The 24,375-nt window shown below is 45.9% G+C and overlaps 1 protein-coding gene across 1 annotated transcript in view; it reads right to left on the bottom strand.

Annotated features, from left to right (window-relative positions):
• Positions 1 to 24,375, bottom strand: part of slc36a4 (solute carrier family 36 member 4) — an 81,207-nt gene that overhangs the window by 56,179 nt on the left and 653 nt on the right. The window contains exons 3-11 of the mRNA XM_023843831.2: positions 23,785 to 23,914; positions 22,027 to 22,117; positions 19,399 to 19,487; positions 16,554 to 16,649; positions 15,670 to 15,754; positions 13,174 to 13,419; positions 12,431 to 12,529; positions 5,695 to 5,864; positions 1,943 to 2,112 (exon numbers count right to left, since the gene is read on the bottom strand). Of these exons, the coding sequence (XP_023699599.1) occupies positions 1,943 to 2,112; positions 5,695 to 5,864; positions 12,431 to 12,529; positions 13,174 to 13,419; positions 15,670 to 15,754; positions 16,554 to 16,649; positions 19,399 to 19,487; positions 22,027 to 22,117; positions 23,785 to 23,914 (1,176 nt within the window). The remainder of the gene's footprint in view (positions 1 to 1,942; positions 2,113 to 5,694; positions 5,865 to 12,430; positions 12,530 to 13,173; positions 13,420 to 15,669; positions 15,755 to 16,553; positions 16,650 to 19,398; positions 19,488 to 22,026; positions 22,118 to 23,784; positions 23,915 to 24,375) is intronic.

Below are 24,375 nucleotides of genomic sequence, written 5' to 3'. Positions count from 1 at the left end.
ATTACTACTGACAGAAAATATGCTAACTTTTACAAGAGCGTATCAAGGCAGGAAGCTCAGTCATACAAAAAATGAAAGTGTACAGAGAGAGTAAAATAAGCAAATGTCTCACCGGCAGAAATATTTTAAAACCATTTCAGCCACATTTTCTGCAAAGATCATCTGACATCTCGCCCATGTAAATTGGATGGATGTGCTTCATCAAGGTTTCTGAGATTAAATTAGTTTAATCAGATTAATTACAATGAGTCAGTGAGGACAGGGAAACACCATAATACCTACTCTTCATAACCCAAACCCCAGCTGTCGTGTGCAGATGTTTTTGTCAGTTTCTAGTTTATTATCCCATTTAATTATAGCTGGGCATTATAAGGTGGTGGGGGGGGGCTCCTCCTTAGGCTGGGAAAGGGATACAACCCCTGCCTGTCAGAATGGGACTGATGTTACATCTGAATACCGAGGACACACTTCACAGTGCTCCAGAGTCTGCCCTTTTTTTTGGGGGGGGGGGCAGGCCTGCTTTGACAGATGGGATAACAGGGATGCAAGAGAGAGAGAGAATGATGGAGAGAAGGAAACCCGCAGGTCGCTAATACACAGCGAAACTGAATACTGCTAATCAGCTTCCAAAGCTTCCAGCACCCAAGGGTCACTCCATCAGTGAAGCAGCTGTACAGTAGGATGTCAGGTGGGTACGTCATGTGACAGCGGGAGCTTACTGGGACGAGAGTCCGTCACAGGCCACCTGGAAGCTCCTCAAGGTGTGTTTTTACTGATAGAAAGATCAAAGGAAGCTGTTTCTTCTCATCCGAGCCTCTCAGAGTCATAATTTAAATCATTGTTTTACTTTATTAATTAGCACTTCCATTCCCTGCCTAAGACGGCCCAGTGGGTAGCACTGTTAACTGATACTGCCAGGGTCAAGGGATTGTGTTAAAAATTAAGTTAAAAAGCCTAATTAAAATGAGCAGGTTATGATAATTATCATTAAAGCCTCTTTTCCAATGTACCACAGTTTATACCAGCAGTCAACTTTTTAATAGACTTAAATAACACAAAACATGCTGGCTACCTTAACATGAGACCTTGAAAAAATAGCTAATTATCTGATAGCTATCAGTTGCCATATCTAAATATCTAAAAGATGATTACCAGACAGCATAAAAAACTCCTATATTAACGAACGACCTCTTAATTTTCAGAGGAACATCAGCAAAACGTGCAATATGGCCGCAAGTTAAACCACAAAAGGCCTGCAGTCCGTCTCTGAGACCACTGATCGGGGATATCAAATGCTGGACGTGTGGGGGTGGTGAGCTAATGTCTCCCCTCACTAACAAAAATTGGACATTCACACACCAGCAATCACTCAGCTGTTAGCGGTGAAAAATCCAAATAAATCACAGTCATTTTGAGCAAAATAAGAAATGAAAAAACTAATAACCTTGGTGACCTTTTTGTCCCAAAATACCAAGTCCATGTTTTGGAATAAATCTGTTGGAATAAAGTTTAAATGCACTGCCAACTGCCCTTGAGTATTCGTGGTAAAGATCAATAGATGCCTTTGCTGCTCATGGAAATCCAAGCCCTTCATGACACAATTCTCCCCAATTCTCAGATCTTTGTTGACCTGTGGAACCAAGGGCAGCTCCAGCAAATGCATAATACCCTCAGTTAGCATCCAGCAGGGTACCAAGGGATAGTTACTCATAGGTCAGAGATAATGGCAGGGATAGTTACTCATAGGTCAGAGAGAAGGGCAGGGATAGTTACTCATAGGTCAGAGAGATGGGCAGGGATAGTTACTCACAGGTCAGAGAGATGGGCAGGAATAGTTACTCATAGGTCAGAGAGATGGGCAGGGATAGTTACTCACAGGTCAGAGAGATGGGCAGGGATAGTTACTCACAGGTCAGAGACATGGGCAGGAATAGTTACTCACAGGTCAGGCAGACGAGCAGGGCTCGCACGACCAGCTCGCAAGGTACCCTCCAGGCTTCCTGCAGCCGTGCCCTCAGCGGAGGCAGGATGATCTCCGCAGGCACAAAGAACTGGATGGAGTAACTGAGAAACACGCCAAAGGAGTAGAGGATCTTCACCATCTGGTTGGTCCTGCACACAAGGGCACATGACTCACAGTCAAGCACAGAACAAAAGCAGGCCAACGTGAAAGTCTCACTGCATCTGGCGAACACTAAGCTCTCAATTGGTTTTGGTTTCAAAAACAACAAAACATGATCCAATTGCACAAGTGTGTAACTGCCGTAAATCTTAAGAAACACGGCTTTTTATGGAATACCAGCTACCAGCCGTAAACACTTTTTTCACCACACCTGCGGGACATTCAGCCTACTTTTCCTATAGACACTATTTTTGTCCATTCTGAGAGAGTGAGGCTGTGTTTCAGGAACAGAGACATTACTTCCCTCATGAAGGCTGGAAGCCATTGTCTTGGAGGAAGTTGAGCGAGAGCTGATAACACGGTTGCCATGATTAACAACCCAATCAACGGCAGTCATCCCCAATCTCACCAGCACAGATACGGGAGCTGTGCTGGCCAGAGGAGGCACCACCTGCTCTTGCAAGATACATGACCGTAAATCATCTCATTGTTCTACTGTCGCGTTATACTCCATTACAATACGGCCTGAAAGAGACACCCAGATTATCTGCCAAGATTACGAGTTAAACTCATATCGCTTCAAAAAGACGAAGGGGATCATTGCAAGATCAGAAGGGTTTCTTTTTGCTTTTTTGCATGAGATCAGGGATGCCGTGAGAGTGCCACTAACCAAGTCAGTGACACCGATGTCCCATAGACGTGTCACTTCAGCACCTCACCCCGTCCCTTGCCAGCACTTGTGAGCCCAAAGTCCCTCTCCAGTGCTCCAGCTTTAAAGCTCTTACGCTAATCTTCTGGCAAGACCCAAAAAAAGGTAGGACTTGCCATTGATCAGGAAATTAATTAACAGACAAACGACCCTTTAAGTACCTTACTGCCTTTGATCAAGATCAGATTCAGTTTCCTGGGTGTGTACAACCTCGTGCCCGAGCTGAAGCACGAACCATGGGACCTGCCCTCCACAAAGTCTTTCCACAATACCAGCCTAATACTAACAAGCAGGAGGGGGTGTTTCTAGGATTAGCATTAGCATACGGCTGGGAAATGATTAATAGGGGTTATCATAGTGAGATAGCCTATTTTGGGGGTAGGAGGGGGGCACTCACGAGCACTTAAAAAGCAACTATTTCTTGTTACTGCTTATCAAGGCCTATAGCAGAGTTGGAGAAAATGAAATTAGGTCACCCCATCCTTAAATACTGCATAAGACACCACAATGGAGAATTCATTCACAGCTAGGCCACGCTCGCCGAGGGGGCCCACCTCATCCACAGCTAGGCCACGCTCGCCGAGGGGGCCCACCTCATCCACGGCTAGGCCACGCTCGCCGAGGAGGCCCACCTCATCCACGGCTAGGCCACGCTCGCCGAGGAGGCCCACCTCATCCACGGCTAGGCCACGCTCGCCGAGGGGGCCCACCTCATCCACAGCTAGGCCACGCTCGCCGAGGGGGCCCACCTCATCCACGGCTAGGCCACGCTCGCCGAGGAGGCCCACCTCATCCACGGCTAGGCCACGCTCGCCGAGGAGGCCCACCTCATCCACGGCTAGGCCACGCTCGCCGAGGAGGCCCACCTCATCCACGGCTAGGCCACGCTCGCCGAGGAGGCCCACCTCATCCACGGCTTGGCCACGCTCACCGAGGAGGTCCATCTTATTTACGGCTTCCCCGCACTCACCAAGGAGTCCTGCCTCTTTCATGGCTAGACCACACACACAAAAAAGCCCCCCCGCCTCATCCACAGCTTGCCCATGCTTGCCAGAAGAGCCATGGGACACACAGGCCACTTCTGGGAACCTCAGTGTATTGGTGATATTTTATCATTGAAACAAACAAACCTATAAATGCTTTGGCTTGCTAGAAGAAAATAAAAAAGATTTACTGTGTTGTATTTGTAAAAGTGGAACAGGGAGAGGCAGCATTTTGTCAAATGGGCCCCTGAATTATAACTTCATTAGTTCCAAAAATCATCTCCAAGCTAGAGGGGAGAAACCATATATTGTAAACCCTCTCCTCATGGAAAATATATGGACAAGGCTAACAGGACAGAGGATGAAAATAAACAAAACCATATTTCTGCCTGACTAGGAAACATAGGATGACAGGAAACAGCTCAACTACCTAAAAAGTCTTTTAAAGAGTCAAAGAAAATTGTATACAAATGTTTATCAATCCATTTTCTATAACTGCTTGTCCTATTCAGGGTCACAGGGAATCCGGAGCCTGTCCCAGAGGCTATGGGTGCAAGGCAGGGAACAACCCAGGATGGGGCACGAATCCATCACAGGGCACATTCACACATGCACACTTATGCAAACTCCACACACATGGAACCCTGGCGGAGACTTGAACGCAGGTCACAGAGGTGTGAGGCGACAGTGCTGACCACCCTCCCACCCCTTACAAATGTTTATATTTAAAGGAGAAATATAGGTTATATAATACAAGAAATATATTTACAGCAATTACATCTCACAGTGGCAGTGACTGATTGAAGGTCTAGACAGGGCACATTTAAAAACAAGACATTAATGAAGCATGAATTGCTTTATTGGTGTAATATCGCCAGTGGTCTGATTCACAGTCACCCAATTTCCACGGACGCGCCTGTCCATTCCCAGTACACCTAAAAGGCTGATTAGCTGAGACATCCCGAATGGACCCACCCTGTCCACAGACTGAGGGGTAGGGTGACTGCCAGATTATTGTTGAGAACAAATGTGAGTACTATTTATATATAGATTAAATGATCATACAGATATAATTATGAATATCCACCACATAATTTTGAGGCAACGTAACATCTGTCTAGTATCCAAAATGGATCAACTGCTGTCTGCCCTTATCTCATAGTGCAGGGCCAGAACGGTCAGCTCTCCGCAAGAGATGCAACCCTATCACAGTGGGCACTGAACACTTCCTCCTCACTGGGGATGAGTATTTAGACAGAGCTGTCTCCCAGGTAGATGTATAGCATTTTCCACGAGAAAGTCTGCCAAAAACTGTTGTACTTCGAACCTCTGGGAGAAAAGTTTCTCACACACAAAATGTAGCATTTGTGTGATTAACAATTGATATCCCTGCTAACAACGGTGGATTATTAGATTTACAGTATGAGTCTTTGAAGAGGGAAAATCTAAAAGCTAAAAATATTAAATAAAGATCACTAAAGTATTTTTTTCTTTATCAAAAGAATGTGAAGCGATGTGTTCTCTCTCCATGGTGTCTTGGGATGGGAGTTTTTCCCCTACGCTATACCGCTACAAGGACAGGACCTGAAGCTGCCTCGTTGTTTGCAGCTGACATCGATGATGTCCTTCAGTAGCAAACTTCAACCAGTTACTGGCTGCTCAACCGATAAGAACATCTCAAGAGGCTGACCCACCCGCTGATCGACTTCCAAACTTTCCAACAAAGATTTTTTTTCAGTAATACTATCAATGAATGCCTTGTCTATAGGAATCCATGAACACATTCATAACACATAATGCATTCATTATTATATTTACCATAAATATTTATAAAATAGGTACACAGCAGAGGGGTGTCAGAAGGTAAAGCCCGTGTTTACCAGGCGTCGTGAGGCAGGTTCAGCGTGATGCTGCCTTTGATGCTCTCCCCAAAGTGGAGGTATCCCAGCGTGGCCAAGGTGACGTACAGCACTATGACGATCCCCATGCCGATGTTCAGTGCCTGGGGGAATCGCTTTGGCGCCCTCATCTGGTTCTCCAGTGGCAGTACCTGCAGCAAACACATGGGCACGAGGAAGACTGACTTGGGTCAACTCCAAAACGATGAATCTGGAGGACACACCCCCCCCCCCCCATTCCACCATATCCTCAACCACACTGTCATGTGTGAACAGAAACCCTCAGCCCCATAGCAATGTGCGCAGACAGGTGACTCATCATCATACCACTATGGCTTCCGAATAAAGTAACATAAAGGAAATCTTACAACAGGAGAGAAAATTATCATCTTTGATGTACAAAGAGGGGGAGGAGAGCCCCCCTGTCGCTAAATTTCCTGAGCGTGGCTTCCAAAGCCCGCTAATGTCTGTTTCTCCCGGCTTCTGCCCTCTTCTTCACCAACGGTAGTTTTAATTAAAGGAAACGACACGCCGAATTTGTTCATTTCATAGGGATAATTGCAGGGAAAATACAATTTTGGTGTCTGCGGCTCTGCGCGTTCCAGATCGAAGCGCGTAGCGTTTAATTAGCGCGAGGCTGGTTCCAGATCGAAGCGCGTAGCGTTTAATTAGCGCGAGGCTGGGTGAGTACTTACCTGGGCCTTTTATCGCCTGAAGGCCGTACCAGGAAGTGACACTGCAAATTACACGTCAAACCCAATTTGCCGGGTTCTAGGGTTGCGTGATCTTGTGTCAACTGGAGAAAACATCCCCCCCGCCCCCCACCACCCCAAATTAATATCACCATCCTTTCATCGAACAAAAATATTCTAAACGCACCCATTGAGAATGGAGATTGCACCACAACAGCGGGATTTGGGGAAGTTTCTCTCACACGTTCTTTACATGCAGCTGATGACTCATGACAGGATGGGAATATCCCAGAATATTCATCCATCACAGATGCCAAAGCATTCGTCTGCTATTTTTTAGTATATATCCACAACTGTCCTTGATGGTGCAAACATGTGAAACGTCATTTATTAAATTACCCAGAGGGGAATATACAGACTCTGTGGATAAAATAACGTACACTCTCAGCAAAAAGGGTATACATTTGTACCTTTGTTTGTCACTGAGGCTGTACCCTCAAGGGTTTGCCAAATTATACCCCACAGCTGTAGGAAATGGACTCTGAGGAACAATTCTGTACCATTGATGGAACATTAATGCTATTTGTACCTTTGGGATTTTCCTCAGAGTCCATTCCTGTATCTTAAAAGGTACAATTACAAGGGTACAGCACCAGTGACAAGCCAAGGTACAAATTTTTACCTGATAATTCTGAAAGTGTAGGGGAGAGTAACAGATAGCATTATGGATAGCAAGTGCTGCATTTCACCGGCCTAAATCCCAGAATGCACCACATGTAAGAATGCTTATCTGAGGCTTCACAAAAAGAACTATGAGGAATTATCATAATGAGGTCCCAGTGGATGGCACACGAGTTCCATCTGTTACCTTGATAAATTTGGAAGCTCTCTAATCTATGAAAACAATATTTTCATCTGAGAGAAATCAATTGAAATGCATATTCACAGGAAAACACAAAAGCTAAGTTGATGCAAGCTTAACATCAAAATTTACCTACTTTTATAAAATCGCATTTCAAATACACGTATTTATATATAAACGCATAAGAAATAAACCTTTTCCTGGGGTACTAAACATAAAGCTACTCTGGGGAACAGGTTCCCCACCCCCAATTATCCATATAATATTGGAAAGCTGAACGTCAGATTTTACTGGGGTACAGCACATACATACTGGGGTACAGCACATACATACTGGGGCACTTGCCCCAGTGAACGGGGTCTGGCAACGCCCATGACCTTAGAAGAACTTCCCTAAGAAGTTCAAGTAAAAGTTGGCAATAAACAAGAAAAAAATAATCAAGATTAAAACAAAGTCACAGGATGTTTCGGGGGGGGGGGGGGGGGGGGATGAAACATGGTGCCACTGTGCCCCTGGCTCTGAAAGCGTCACGCATGCCCAGGGAGGGTGTTCAGCCACTAAGACCCCCAGTATGTGCATATTTAAATGCCAAGGGACTGGGCGTGTGCACATATCACCTCAACACATGTGTAAGTGTGGGTGCTGAGCCTGTGTGACAGGGGGGGATAATGCAGATTAAGATGTAATGAGGCTCCCTCACACCGTCCAACTGTGACGCAGGCTGTTACTCTGCAGATTAAATGTGCTTTTCACTAACGTCAAACAAGAAAAGCAGGCAACAAAATTAACATACAATGGAAATGTTGTTGAAAAAAAAAAACACGGTGAATGATACATCAGTAACACTTTACTTGACAGGGCACACATACTTAGTACTAACTCAGTATTGAAGCACAAATTATGAACAAATCATGAACAAATTAGCAAAGTTGCTACTTGAGAAAAGATGCATCATGATTCATCAACGATAAACAGACATGAGATTTTCGCTTGTGTTAATCATGACTTGTTCCTTCAGTAGTTCACAAAGGTTTACAGAATTAGACACAGTAACAAATAAAGTAACTGCTTCAGATAAAAGACATTTATTAATGATGAATTAACATGAGATCAGTATGAAACTAAGATGCTGATACACCGTGTTGCTGCACCCACCAAACAACAAGCCACCTTAGGGATTAGAACCTGAGTGCAGCCGTGTGGCAGGTGACACCTCAGGACTGAAACTGACAGCTCACACACCATGACTGATGCAGCAACAGCATGGTTATTTGCCTCAGTATGACCGAGGCACTGGGAATGTTGGGAAGGGGAGGGCAGGAAGATCCACGTGACCCCATTACCGCGACGCCCCCTCAGGCAGCCCCATCCAAAAACACCTCTATGGCATTTATCACTTGAGGCATGAGAAAAACAGGGAATTTTTATGATGTATGACTGGAGGGAGGAGTGGTGGCTCTGGGGCCAGGGATCTGTGCCAGCAACTGGACGGTTTCTGCTTCAAATTCAGTGAATGCCGAGAGTGATCCTACTCTGTCGGGCCCTTGAGCAAAGGCCCTTGACCTGTAATTGCTTCGTCCTGGGTGTGATGTTAATCTACATCCAGCCCTATAAGGACGTCCTCCAACTTACAGGGAATAACTTGGGGGTTGGTGGCTCCAGCCACGGGAAAAAAACCTCACACTGGTCCATTCGGACTAGTGTGGTGATGCATTCAGGTTCTCATCCCTGAGGTGGTTTGTCGTGTGGTGGGTGCAGAAAAGCGCTGTAATCAGTGCATGCTCCTTACCTCCTCTATGACTGCTCAGAGGGATGAGCGGTTAACGTACGCATTAAAAACAGCAGGCTGGAGGTGTGAGAATCTGCTACTTTACGGCGCGGTGGGGGCACAAACATCATATTTCTGAAGTCTGAAGTGTGCGTGACACGACTGAAAACGCGGCCAAGCCATGCAGTAACCTGAGTCGTGATATTAGCACAGAAATGAACAGACATGCATATTGCAGATGGCCCACATTACTACATTTCAGACATCCGGCCAAAGAAGATCAAAATACTTGTACTGCCCGACAGAAAAGACTGCATATGCACCATCACACCCTCAGAGGTTCAGTACGAGAGTCGGTAAGATCTGCCTGGCATACAGGCAGGTACGTTTCTTTTTCTAATCTGGAAACGATTTGTAAAAGGAGACCTGAGATGACAGGAAGTGCAAATTAAAAGCGCCATTCCAAAGCCGCTTAGAGCCGAGTTTTCCGGTTTATAAAAGTCTCCCTAAATCCGTCTGAGTGCGGGAGGCTTCTTGCTGAGACTCGGAGCCGAAAGCCCAAAGCGTGTCACACATCCCACCGGCAAAGTGGCTCCTGAACACAGGGGCAAGATTAAACACCTTAACGCACCCCCAGGCTCCACTTTGGGGCCTGTAATTAGGACGCCAGCCACGCCCACGCCCCAAGAAGTGTGACGTTAATCTGCCCAGCCAATCAGCAACCTCCTTGTCCCTTTTCCCAGGTATAGCTCCGCCTCTAATTATTGGCAGGATCAGGAGCAAAAATTCCAGTTAAATCCAAGGAGCCAAACCATGAGTTATCCTTCACATTTAACACAACAACCCACGGTCTCTATCACACACAACACGAGTGATTGCATGAGGTGCTGAGCCGCCGGCTCTTACCCTATGCAGAGTAAAGCACACTAACTCACCAGTCATTTTTCTAGGTTTTCATGATTAACAGCATCCCCATGACCACATAAAGTCAGTGCTTCAATCAAGTTAAATGTCTTGGGAAATTTCTCATTCGAGAGTTTGCAATTGATCGGGAAGAAGCCCTTATTGTGATTCAGGTCTGAAAGGCACAGCATTAGACAAGGGAAATTATGGGCTAGAACAAATTAAAGCTGATGGGGACCTTTTGAAAGAAAAGACCTTGAGTAGAAGACAATGTGAAATTTATGATATACATAGTATGTATTTACCTGATCCGCATCAGACTGAACAATGAGAGATGACAAGGTTCAGGACTACAGTCAGTGCTAGCTGGACAAGTGGTCACACCATGCTGACCCAGAAACAAAAGATGACCAAGGAGAGGCCGACGAATCACGACCAGATCGGATGGTTGCCCAAAGCATCATAACGCAATGGGTTGGCTCCCAGCGCATCGTAACAAAACTGGTCTCAGTTCCGCTGCCTGGATGCTTCCTCGGAGTCCAGCTCTGTCTCAAATCTGAAGCCAGACCAACAGGGCGAAGATCAAAGCCACGAGAAAACCGCTCCTTCCGGGATACATGGCAGAGGCTAAAACGCTTAAGTAACACAACAGAAAAGGCCCACATTCTCCATGTAAGATGTGGTTCCTCATTCGCTTCCAGCTAGAACGCCCTCCCCGGTGCCCCGGGAGAAAACTGGAACAAATTCATTATGAAAGACATTTGCCTAGAGCTAAAACTGCCTGGCAATGTGACGGAAAGCAAAAGCAGAATCAAATGAAGACGAATGGGAAGCTGAAACCAACCAAATTCTCCATTAACCACCTCAACCCCATTCATTCATCAGCCGCATTCTCGTTTGACTTTCATTGGCATTAGCACGGGCCACACCGTCCAGAAAAGGTCTGTCCGCCACAACGTCCAAGAGCTCCCGCTCTTTCACATCCAGTCCTGGCTTGTACGCAAAATCCCAATCCCTGAAGCGTCAAAGCATTTCCCCTTAACAGAAACCAGTCATGCCATGTACGGGACTACCTTAGAAATACAATAATTGTACAGGATTCTTAGAGACATTAATTACTTATAGCAGAGCCAAGCACCAGGCAAAAACACCCAAAGCCCAAAGATGAAGGGGGGCCTGGGATTTCTTCCATTGTTAAACATCAGAAAATGAATTACTCTGCGGGACGTGATACACGGTCAGCTCCTTGCGTTCGGCTTCCGGAACTGGACTGAGATGTGTTTGTGTGCTGCAGTGGCAAATTACTTTGTCAATTCAAACAAAGGAATCGATACGGTTACAGGTGTGTTACATAACAATTCCATAACAGGGCTGTCTACCTCGACCTCTAACCCTCTCCCTTCTGCTGCTCAGACAGTACATTTCTGTGAGCAATCAGCAATAGGGACACGTTCAGTGACAGAGTAAGAGCAAGTACAGTGAGCCTTAAACAAACCTCTAATTTCTTTATTCCAGTAAAAATGCAGCTTCTGACAGCTGCAGAAACTTGCATTAGAGATGCATCTGGCGGGTGTCTGAGTGCAACCACGCATGTCGGGAGCTCCTGTGTCGCGTCTCCTGAAGCTGGGGACAGAACGTCAGGTCCTGAAGGTGCCTAGCTGGCTGCGTACTCCACCAAAGGTAGATAAATTAGGGCCAGCTGGGTGGGTGACAGGGCAATGTGATGAGGGAGCAGCTACATCTTTGGTTATGTTTGTGTTTGTCTAGTTTTTACCTCGTGGCACTTGTGGAATATAAATGACTGAGACGCCACCCAGCAGAGTTGGAAAACAGACACCTGGCCCCATTTTGCACAAGGAGTATGGGGGTCTGCTTGATTGCTTACTTTTGATCACAACATCAGAGACTCATGGATGGAAACCTTTAGTGTTTCAGGATCCAACACGCATCACTTCCTTCGGTTCACATCCAGCCAAACGTTCAAAGCCAAGAGCTGACCCCCCTGGCCTGTTCTCCTGACTCTTGGGGGGATAAATGGAGTCTCATACAGCTCCTTTAGAATGACATGCACTCACTAGCAGACTGAGATTTCAGCCCTGCTTGGATCTAACAGGCTCTGCTGGCCCTGGCTGCACCTCACCGCTAAACTCCAAATTTATTTTACCTCCCAGCTGATTAATTTCCCTGCTCTTCTGAGTGAGGACGTCTCTGCTCCTCGATCGATACATTAAAGTGTCGACTCATAAATCATCCCTGGCGGTTGTGGGCTAGTTAGCGTTACCGTAGACACAACATGATAATGCGTCTCCCGGGTTCAAATTAAACCCCAGTATCTTCACATGGTAGTGAAAAAACAGCACTGGGACAAGTTCTTCAGACAGTCCCAGGGTGGGGGCAGCTGCTGACAGCTCCTGGGGACGGGAGCCTTTTTTCAGGGGGGGGTGTACCAGCAGACGGTAATGACGGGCCTTTGAGGAGATGACGGCTACATACCACTCCGATTCCCTCGAAGGCAAAAATGGCTGTTCCAAAGAAAAAGGGAATCCTCTTCCAGCTGGAGACATAGGGGAGACGGTGTGGGTCCCCGACATCCTGTGAGAGAGACGCAGCATGAGGGCGTCGGGTCTAATCCTACACATTGTAGGTACGTCACCTCGGTGACGCTCCATTGAGAAATTTAAGAAAGCAATGCACTTTCTTATCAAGAGCAGGGCATGCAGAAGCCCTGCAGGTAGAAGGCCGTGGCTGAGGCAGCAGTGCCCCTAATTAACCCCATTTAAACATAATTCATCAGTGTGATTGATCAGCACAGTTTGGGACAGCATCCAAAAGAAAGTAGCCTGCTGGCAGCCTGTACAGACGGGCCACCCGCCCACAGATAAACACCAGAGAACCGCAGCCAATCAAAAAGAGCCGGGAAATTAACGACAGAGGGCTTCTGTGCCCCACTGAGCTCAAGGCAGGGGCCAAAAAGAGTAACAAAGGGCTTTTCAAAAGATCCATCCATCCGTTCATAATTACTACGAAAGCATAGACTAAAACATAACAGTAAAATATCAAACTTATTACAACAATTAATGGGGGTTATTCGTCAAAAGCAATTAGCTCTGATGGAAACCTCAATCACATATTAATAAACGGAAAGACCAAGGAAAGGCCGAGGTGGGGAAAATGTTTGGATGAGTGCCGCTGTGTCCCACGAGCGTGAGAACCACGGAGCTGTAGCGGGGCCTTACATTCAGAATGTACCGGAAGATGACGAGCAGGCTGACGGCCATGCATAGGTTGGCCAGGAAGGACAGCACGGCCATGCTCCGGAGGTCTCTGACGAAGACCAGCAGCACGAGGAAGGGCAGGAAGAAGAGCATGTAGAGCCGCAGGTCCAGGGCCCAGGGCTCGGGGCCCGTCTCCATGGTGACGTTGCCACCACTGAAGCCACGGGGGGGCGACTCCGTGCTGTTTCCCCAGTACCCCTCCACCACCTGAGGGAGACAATTAACAATGCCGTATTAACTAATGAATGATGTCCAATTAACGAACAAACCATGCTTTCTTTAATTTTTTCGTCTTTAATTTTTCCCTGTCTTTGAATTATTCTCTCTTAATAATGTTGTATCACAACAGACCCATATAACGTGCCACGGGGCGACTCTGTTGTGAAAGGCGCTATATAAAAATAAATAGAACTGAATTTTATTGAACGGAATGTGTGACCTCAGGATCCTAAGAGCTCGTTCCCAGAATCAGCCAGGACTGTAAGTCATGCTAATTACAGCTGCCTCCGCCCAGATAATGAGTTCTACATGACTCATATAAGTGGATATTTATTTAACAAGTGTAATTTTTACACAGATGATTGTATTACGATGTGTTACATAAACGATATTGCTGAAGAAAGGTTAGATTTTAATTCACTCTGTTTAATTCAAACGGAAATTTGAGGGGGGGGGGGGGGGGGGGAAAGCACTCAGGCACAAAGTGCGATGTTCTGTGTCAGGCTGCCATTTAGCGCGTGAAAATCAATCTTTCCGGCAGCTTAGTTAATACCTTAACGTAAAAATTGCAACACGGCGTATGGCGATGAAACAGCAGCCCCTGTGAGAACATCACTGTGAGCTTATCGTCAAGGCTCAGTCAGGGCAGATGCCGTCCCGGCGTCGATAAGGGCCAAAATAACGATCAGAAAATCTTGCCGATGAATATTCAACAGTGAGAGAGAAAGCCGATCTCCCCAGGAAGGCTCGCTCGTCCCCGCCATCTCCCATCAATTCTTGTTCGTCGTGCGGGGGCCACGGAAGGGCAACGCTCATCATAAGCGTGAATCGCCAACCACGTGCTTGTGCTTTAATTACGACGAGCAAGCTACGGAAACAAAACAATTCCTTGGCATGCTAATTTTGTTATCGTCCCCTAGGGATAACAAGGCGATATGTGTGTGGTTTTTATTACAGTGCTGACTGTCTGTTTCCTTAGCGGACACTGTTCTAGCACACAATGCACGTAACCAAAAAGCCACACAGCACTGGACCTTTAGGTCACATGACCTTAGTGTCGGGACGAATGATTACACTGTCGTCGACAAGCAAACTGCAATGCTCTGGGCTCGAATCAAAGCTTAGTGTATAATAGGCCAGAAATGTCTCACATCCCGCGAGCAACCCAAGCCAACAGGTCAGGCGACCGTAGGAGCCGCTTAGCAAGTGGGTCAGACACAGCGGGATTAACTGGCAGAGAGGCCCCAGGCTGTATTTAACTGGAGAACAATGGGTGGGGCTGCTAGACTAATAGCAAGGTGGCATGGTGGACAAACGATCAGCTAGAATGCTAACACTAGAAGAGCTGGAAGAAAAATTAACTAATTTCATTGGCAATGCAATAAAACAGAATTATTATAAATTATACTGTTATATTATTGTATCAGATTCTGTTTACATCTGAGCATTATGATAGAGAATCCCCCAGTAAGAGGGCATGATAAGGAGCTTTGCTCAGGCTCTGACAGGGTGCTCAGGGCCCGGGGACGTGCTGAACACTGCCCTCAGATAAGAGCTTCAGCAGCCGGCCGGAGCGTGCAGTGAGAGAGCAGAGCAGCACGTTGCATTTCAGTGCTTCTCACGATTCGCCACGTTATCAGGGGCTGGAGGTTCGGAGCACCAGGCACCGCCAGTAGGGGCTGGAGACGGTGTTGCTCACGGAGATTAAGAGAGGAAATTCCAAAGTGAGCCAACAGCGCCTTCTAGGGAAAATCTCATGTCATTGCAACTAGAAAAAAATAATGTTGGATTCCTTGAGGTGATACATACAATTTATTACATTTATTAATACCTAGTGGCAGTGCCATGGCCATTAATACATTAATATATTATCTATAATGGATTTTTAATCATTTAACAGAACCACTATATATATATACTCATAACAACCAGGGTATGAATTACTTTAACTGAAGCTGGGTATGAATTACTTTAACTGAAGCTGGGTATGAATTACTTTAAATCCACTTTCCACAAGAAAAGAAGGTGGTCGCTCTACATCCTCTCTCTGTTGTGTAGTTTCACTATAAATATACGACTTATACTGAAGTCTGTATGGGGCAGAGCTGCTGTCATAATGGCTAATCCAGAACAGGGTCAGAGTGTAACCAGCAGCATAGCCCTGTAAGCACACAGGGAAAGAAAGCAGGCTGAATGGGATTCCAGTTCATTGAGAGGGTGGTGGTGGTGATGGTGTACCTGTTTGACATTCTCCGCCAGGAAGACGAAGTAGACGCTGCAGAAGCCCAGCTGGGTCAGCACCAGAAAGAAGTTCACCAGATGTCTGTATACACAAGAAGGGCCCACATGGCGTCAGGCAGGAGCGGGGCAGCCTAGAGGGGCTCGGAATCTAGGACCTCTCTGGTCAGGCAGGAGCGGGGCAGCCTAGAGGGGCTCGGAATCTAGGACCTCTCTGGTCAGGCAGGAGCGGGGCAGCCTAGAGGGGCTCGGTATCTAGGACTTCTCTGCAGGTTAATAGGCTTGACTACACCAAAACACTTAAACTATGTATAGAGGGACGCTGGAGCCCCAGCCTGAATAAATACTTCAGCAAGGCATCGTGAGTTGGGGTTAATCTAAAAACAAATACCAGCACCGCGATCCTTCTGCACTGGTATTTCCCAATCCAGTACTCAGGGAACCGCAGATGGGCCACATTTTTGCTCCCTCCCAGCTACCAGTAGAGCAAAACCATGGACTGTCTCTGCTGTTCCCCGAGGGCCGGGCTGAGAAAGACTGCTCTGCACCTTGAAAGATAACAAGGACATGAACACGGACTGGCTGAAACCGTAAATATGAAATTGATGATTCTACTTGGCATTTAAATGACTATACATTTAGGAGCACAGGTAGATTAGAATGTGTTAGTCTTTATATATCCAGTCCTGCTGTCCTTTCAGATACACACACAGATACAGAGGCGTGAGCGGAGCTTAGGGTCAGCCATTTATCTGGTGCGCCTGGAGCATTTTTTGGGGGGGTTATGGGCCTCTCTCAAGAGCCCAGTGGAGATGTGGCTATTCCACCGAGCACGAGGTTCGAGGCACCAGAGGCACTGCCCACAGGGGGTTAGGGGCCCTCACCTGCCGAATGACGCCCCCCTCCCAAGACTCCGGAAGGAGCTGTGTTCCATGGCCAAGGCAACGGTGTCACTGTACCCCGCGGGAGGTCTCTTCAGCCTGTTAGGGATGGGGAGTGCAAACATGAGGAGGAGCTTCAGCCATGTGGTGCCAAACAGCAGCTCGCACCTTGGATTCCTGGGGGGGGGGGTTTCTGAAATTACAATGACGGCTGACACTCCACAGTCACAGTTGGGGCACTGCAATTACACCCTCATCAACAGCCGACCCAGAAACCCGCTATGGAAAATCAGGGCACGTGCACATCCAAGTGACCCCTCCTCCATATAAGAGACTTAGGGGGTGCTGCGCCACAAGCTGAGGGACGACAACAGTCACACTACACACTCCAAGCACGGACGGACGATGAATTATTCATCACTATTTCTGCATGAGATCCACAGCAAACATTTAAATGCATTACACAGCGTGCTTTTTCTCATTTGCAAACAACTTCAGAGCCCCGCAATGTGCTCTCGATGCCATGAGCCCCCAGCACAGCTACGGGACACGGCACTGACACACAGGCGCTAGGAGAAAGAGCATACCACTGCCCTAACATGCACAGCAGGCTGACTGGGTCTCTGCACATTCTTGGGGATCTTGGTACCAGTCAAAAGATTTGCATATCAACAATTTTTTACCACTTTTCCATTTATCTAATAAACCACAGATTTTATTATTCTTTTTAAGCTTTGAAAGAAAATTTAGTGAACAACTACAAATGAAACATTTAAAACAAAGTTTTAAAACAAGTTTCCTTTATAACATGGAAATAGTACGTAATAGTGAATGTCTGACACCCTATTAACTGGTTGTGTGGTGATGGCAGAGTCAAATTCTAGGCTGTCCTTTAACTTTAAATGCACAAGTTACCTGTTTCATCCCACAAGTGAGCAGTATTTAATGTCCCTTGTAGAAAGAATGCCTTGAATTTTATCTGCTGTTATAACTGCTAGAGGAGGTTACTTTGATGAATCAAAAAAGGTACTTAGCTAAAAGGTACTTAAAAATACTGTAAATTTATTTGACAGCAAAGAATATTGAGTGTATTTTTAGTAAATATTAAGTGAGTAACATGCAAATGTAGAAAATCTCAGTGTGTACAAAAACCTTTGACTGGTAATGTATGTTGGCTGGACTTTTGTACATTTTAGGGGGTATTGGTATGCTGATTGGACATAGGTACATGCTTTAGGGGGTATCGGTATGCTGACTGGACATCGGTACATGCTTTAGGGGGTATCGGTATGCTGACTGGACATCGGTACATGCTTTAGGGGGTATCGGTATGCTGATTGGACATCGGTACAAGCTTTAGGGGGTATCGGTATGCTGATTGGACATCGGTACATCCTTTAGGGGGTATCGGTATGCTGATTGGACATTGGTACATGCTTTAGGGGGTATCGGTATGCTGATTGGACATTGGTACATGCTTTAGGGGGTATCGGTATGCTGATTGGACATCGGTACATGCTTTAGGGGGTATCGGTATGCTGACTGGACATCGGTACATGCTTTAGGGGGTATCGGTATGCTGATTGGACATCGGTACATGCTTTAGGGGGTATCGGTATGCTGATTGGACATAGGTACATGCTTTAGGGGGTATCGGTATGCTGATTGGACATAGGTACATGCTTTAGGGGGTATTGGTATGCTGATTGGACATAGGTACATGCTTTAGGGGGTATCGGTATGCTGATTGGACATCGGTACATGCTTTAGGGGGTATCGGTATGCTGATTGGACATAGGTACATGCTTTAGGGGGTATCGGTATGCTGATTGGACATAGGTACATGCTTTAGGGGGTATCGGTATGCTGATTGGACATCGGTACATGCTTTAGGGGGTATCGGTATGCTGATTGGACATAGGTACATGCTTTAGGGGGTATCGGTATGCTGATTGGACATTGGTACATGCTTTAGGGGGTATCGGTATGCTGATTGGACATCGGTACATGCTTTAGGGGGTATCGGTATGCTGATTGGACATCGGTACATGCTTTAGGGGGTATCGGTATGCTGATTGGACATAGGTACATGCTTTAGGGGGTATCGGTATGCTGATTGGACATAGGTACATGCTTTAGGGGGTATCGGTATGCTGACTGGACATAGGTACATGCTTTAGGGGGTATCGGTATGCTGACTGGACATAGGTACATGCTTTAGGGGGTATCGGTATGCTGACTGGACATCGGTACATGCTTTAGGGGGTATCGGTATGCTGATTGGACATCGGTACATGCTTTAGGGGGTATCGGTATGCTGATTGGACATCGGTACATGCTTTAGGGGGTATCGGTATGCTGACTGGACCTTCGTAGCTGTTTTACCTAGTCCTGGTACGCCGATTGGAATTTTGTACGTTCTTTGGTTGCCATGTTGCAATGGTGATTGGAAAGGTCATTATGAGGCCATTACAGAAAAGGCCATAAGGGGACAGTGTCAGAACTACACTGAAGGGGCTTTTTCAGTTACAGAAAAGGTGGGTCTATACAAGGGACACCAGGAACAATGTGTTTTGGGGAGCTTATTCACCCAAAATGAAGATTGATGCATTTATGACCCATTTATGAGGACCAAGGGATTCAACAGGATTCCCGCACAGCTGTCTAACCCGACCTCACCTGGGGCCAGCCGTGTGTCCAGGGCAGACTGCCCCAAGGAAGAGGTCATCTTCATCCACTGTAGGGTAACGGATGTCAAATTTAAATAAGAGCTTGCCGATTCTCAGCACCAGCTATATGGGACGGCCTTGTGCTCAAACACGAGGTAAACAAGAGCTACCAATGTTACCTTTCAGACAGGTGATGGCTGCAGGAGACCAGGATGTGCATGCAGTGTACACACACCACCCCGATTAGCACCAGGCTAATGGGCCCTACCTAGAAACAAACAGAGGGCAAGCAGATGGTTATCATCAGTCTAACAGCCCACACATAGACAGCACATAGTAGGCCTGTGGCTAGCATCAGGCTAAAAGACCTCGACATAGGGAACATGTGGGGAACTAATGGTTTGCATTAGGGTGATGAACCCCAATGAAGGGATACAGACTGAACAGGTGGATGGTTAGCATCAGTCTAACGGCCCACACATAGAAAACTGGGAGCGAGAAGGCAAGTGGCTATCATCAGGCTAACAGACCTCAACCTAGGGAGTTTGCAGAGAGCAGACAGATGTTGACACTAAGATAATGAGCCCCACCAAGGGAACAGATGGAAAATATGTGAATGGTTAGCATCAAGCTAACCCGCCTAAACCTAGGAAATGCACAGAGAGCAGCCCGATGGTTAGCACAGGGCTAATAAGCCCCACCAAAGTAAATGTTTAGCTAACAGGCCCACTACGGGGAACACAGAGTTATCATTCAAACAGCAAGCCCAGGTGCCAGATGAATTAATCTGATAGATTAGGCTGAAATGTTAAATAACCTACACAGCTCATAAGGAGCTTACCAGTAAGAAAGAAAAGCAGAAGACAAGGGTTATTAAATCAATTCTTAATTCAGCATACAAACATGACAAGATGCTATCCATGTGACTGCGTGCAAAAGCTCACAATATAGTGTAATGTTTATATAGGGTGACCAGATAGTCTATGTCAAGGAAGGCACTTTGAGCTACTTTAGATTTTACAAACTACTTTAAAATTGAAAGGCTCCTAGGCTTAGCTAAATAATTCTTCTTGAGTTCTGACTGGTTTGTCTCGTTGATTGAAAGACTCATCCAGCTGTTTCACATTAACATTAGTGACACGTGCATGATTATAGGAGACTGACCAATCAGCACACAGCAAGAACTCAGTGCTTAAGTGAAATCCAGGTCTTTTTAATTTAAATGATAGTTTACAAATGTCATCCTAGCTCAAAGTGTCCTCCCTGACATAGATTTTCTGGTCACCTTATGTTTATATGTAATTGTGGTTTAAGTTCCTGGTCAGATGCCCTTTCACTGCCCTGAAAACCATGACATATTATGTGCCCAAAGGCACCGAACTTTAAAAAAAATATATATTTCTTTTAATAAATATACATTTTGAAGCATTATGAGTCAGTATTTAATCTTAAGGAATTAAACTTCATCAAGTAAAACTTCCCTTGAAAACGCTGGCCTGACAATATCGGCAATGTCACTGTGAGCTAAATTCAACTACACATCCTGATACTATCAAGGACAATAATTGAAATGTCATTGTCCAAAATATGCTGACTAAGGTGCAATATGCAGAATCAGGTCTGACAGACCAAACTAGCCTGAGCCAGGTCACTGGGAGCCTGATTCGGTACCCAGCTGGGCATCCTGTCCTCATGACTGTCACTTTGCTGCCTAAGAAAGGTTTCCTTTAAAGCCAAACAAGGACAGAGCTGGTCTGCAGGAGAAATAAATAAATCAATTGGGAACCCTCCAGTGGTCTGGGTACTTTGTATGAAATATTGAGTTTCTTGGTCTGGATCCTCTCTGCTTCACTGAATTTTTACTACTCTGGGAGGCAAAAGAAATACATTTTACAGTAAAGCACTTTTTTTTTACACTTAAGTCAATAAAAGTGTTCCACCAAAAGAATCCTCAGATCCCCTTTGTTAAGGTTTTTGTGAGAGGATAACATCAAGCAGATGGAACTGCTGCATGAAGATTTTGAGATGAGAACGACTTCATCTGGAAGGAAGTGAGACACGTAATGATATCAAATTGGGGGAAAAAATCCATATTTGTCCTGTTCAAAATTATCCAGTGCCTCCATACCAGAGGCATTTTCAACCTCAGTACAAAACAGCACCAGTGTGGAACATTTTAGATTACCCAACCCAAGAATCAGTGAAGTAAATTTAAATAAATAAGCCTTTGATTAGTTCTTGTCTGGGTTTAGAACAGTCCAGAACCCTATAGACTGCTGTGTGTACTACTATGTTTAGTAGGTTTCCAGACGTGGTTAGTAATCGATACCCAGAGCTGGGAGCTCCACCTGACTCTAACCTTCTCCCTTTCAGAGTCAGAAGGTGAGACAAAGAAGGTATCATCATACAGAAGACCCAATAACACTTGGTCTAGCGTGAAGAGCTCCAGAAGGTTCTAGGTCAACTTAACTCTAAGTTAACTCCAACCCTGAAGGAGACCTTTCCCTGAGACACAGCAGGGAGCATAGAGTCGCTTTTCGCAAGTGACCTTGCATGTTCCTCAACCTCCTCTGTATGGTATTGTACCTTTGCAGGCTAACCTTTGTCCAAAACAAACATCTGCCTCCAGCAATCCACAAACCACTCATAAATATGTGTATCAGCACCACAGATGAATCCACCACTGGTGATTCATGATGCAGAGGCCTGAACATGACTATCAGAAGGAAATTACTGTGAACTGAGCAATATACATAGAGAGCTGTGAGGTATAGGCTCAGGACATGATGTGACATTATCCCACTTACAATAATTCCAGCATTCCGCACGGCCAGAGGAAGGCCTAGCACACCTGTGCCGATGTTCCCCTTCAGCAAATGGATGAGAGTTTGAAAAAACCTATAAAACAAAAGACTCAAAGTTACTGCTGGATCCTCAACTGAATTCTCTTCATGACAGCACCTCCAAGCTTTCAAGCCTGTCATCCACAGCAACCAATCCCCTTTCAGAGTCAGGACACACTCTTTACCATCTCACCATTCGGAGTCGGGACACACTCTTTACCATCTCACCATTCGGAGTCGGGACACACTCTTTACCATCTCACCCATCTGAGTGGGAACACAGTCTTTACCATCTCACCCCTCGGAGTCAGGACACACTCTTTACCATCTCACCCCTCGGAGTCAGGACACACTCTTTACCATCTCACCCCTCGGAGTCAGGACACACTCTTTACCATCTCATCCCCAGGGTCGGGACACATTCTTTTCCTGTTCACCCTTCAGAGTCAGGACACACTGTTTACCATCTCACCCCCAGAGTCAGGACACACTGTTTACCATCTCACCCCCAGAGTCAGGACACACTGTTTACCATCTCACCCCCAGAGTCAGGACACACTGTTTACCATCTCACCCCCAGAGTCAGGATACACTGTTTACCATCTCACCCCCAGAGTCAGGACACACTGTTTACCATCTCACCCCCAGAGTCAGGATACACTGTTTACCATCTCACCCCTAGAGTCAGGACACACCGTTTACCTGCTCACTTTCAGAGTTTAGATTACATCTAAAGCACCAATTTGATCATACATAACTTCACTCTGAGAATTTACCAGACATGTATGGAGAGAAATACCAGCAAAAACCTCACAAATATATCAAGCCTACATGCTAATGCAAACAGCCTGATCCATCATGTTAATAAAACTGCAAACAACACAGTCAGGGTAAGGAGATTCACTTACTGTTCAACTAAACATTAGAAAGCATCTAGGAAACAGCCGCCCTCCAGGGATTCTCACACACCACAGAGCCCAGAGTTTACAGGGAATGGGGTGATAAACAAAAACATCTAGTCAGCATCAGCTCTGTGGGTGAAAACTCCTTGCTAATGAGAGCCGGCAGAAGAGAATGGGCAGACTTGTTAAGTTAAAAGGAAGTGCAAAAATAACTGCTCAGTGTAGCAGTGGTGTTCAGAAGGCTTCTCTGAATGCACAAGTCAGGTGATTGCCAAAGCAGGTCCTACCCTGTACTGGCTAGTTATGCCTAATACAGCAGGTCCTACCTGGTCCTAGCTAGTTGTCCATGACAATGCGGCTCCTATCCGGTACTATCTAGTAGTCCCGAGTAAAGCAGGTCCTACCTGTTACTACCATGGAGTCCCGAATAAAGTGGGTCCTACCCGGTAGTACCTAGTTATCCATAATAATGTGGTTCCTACCCAATACCACCCAGGAGTCCTGAATAAAGCAGGTCCTACCTGGTACTAGCATGCAGTCCCTAATAAAGTGCATCCTATCCGGTGCTAGCTACTGTAGGTATAAAACAGGTTCTAGCCAGTACTACCTACTTGGCCCTAATAAACTAGCCACTAAGCGTACCTGACAAATTTGTTTATATGAAATTGTCCCAAGAAATGATAAATATTTAATGAAAGAACAGGGCTGACTATATCATGGTGTATGTGGCGTGAGGGTTATTTACAGAGTCAACAAACGATCAAAGCTGAAAATCCTCTTTACAGATATCCGGAATCCGGAGGTCAGCGTGGATACTCACGTAATGCCCTGACGGGTGCTCAGGTCGTAATTCCTCTGCACCGGAGCTAATTCAGGGTCACAGTCCTCATCCGAATTCTCCTCAGAATGCAGCCCCAAGTCTTCGATGAGTGGAGTCATCACCTCCATGTCTATATATAGGGACACAGTGTCATACGTACCCATGCCCCAAGGAATGTCACAGTGCTGCTCTTTAAGAACTGTTAGTATCCACTGTCTTCCAAGACAGAATAGTTAAAACACAAAATATCTATCCACAAGACTAGTGATCCTCGTGGTTTCACTGACTTCCTCTCCCCTCACATGAACTCATTTTTAGACACTGTACTCACTTATTTTCCTGTCCAGGGGTGCAGATGGTGGGGGACACGGGGGGGTGGATACTGTCCCTGTCTGTACTGCTCACCCTCTTTTAGGAATGCAGTTAACAAAACCGCATGTGCCTGGAATTAAATGCATCTAGCCAATCTAGTATTTTAACTGCACGATCCAATAGCATAACAATGAGGTTTTGTGAAACACACAGCTGACTCTCATAAATCAATGTAGCTTTCATACTCAAGGAGAGGAATTCAGTAAATACATAAACCAA

This window comes from Paramormyrops kingsleyae, chromosome 17 (genome assembly GCF_048594095.1).
Source record: "Paramormyrops kingsleyae isolate MSU_618 chromosome 17, PKINGS_0.4, whole genome shotgun sequence".
Classification (NCBI taxonomy): domain Eukaryota; kingdom Metazoa; phylum Chordata; class Actinopteri; order Osteoglossiformes; family Mormyridae; genus Paramormyrops; species Paramormyrops kingsleyae.
This window is presented reverse-complemented; position numbering and strand designations above follow the sequence as displayed.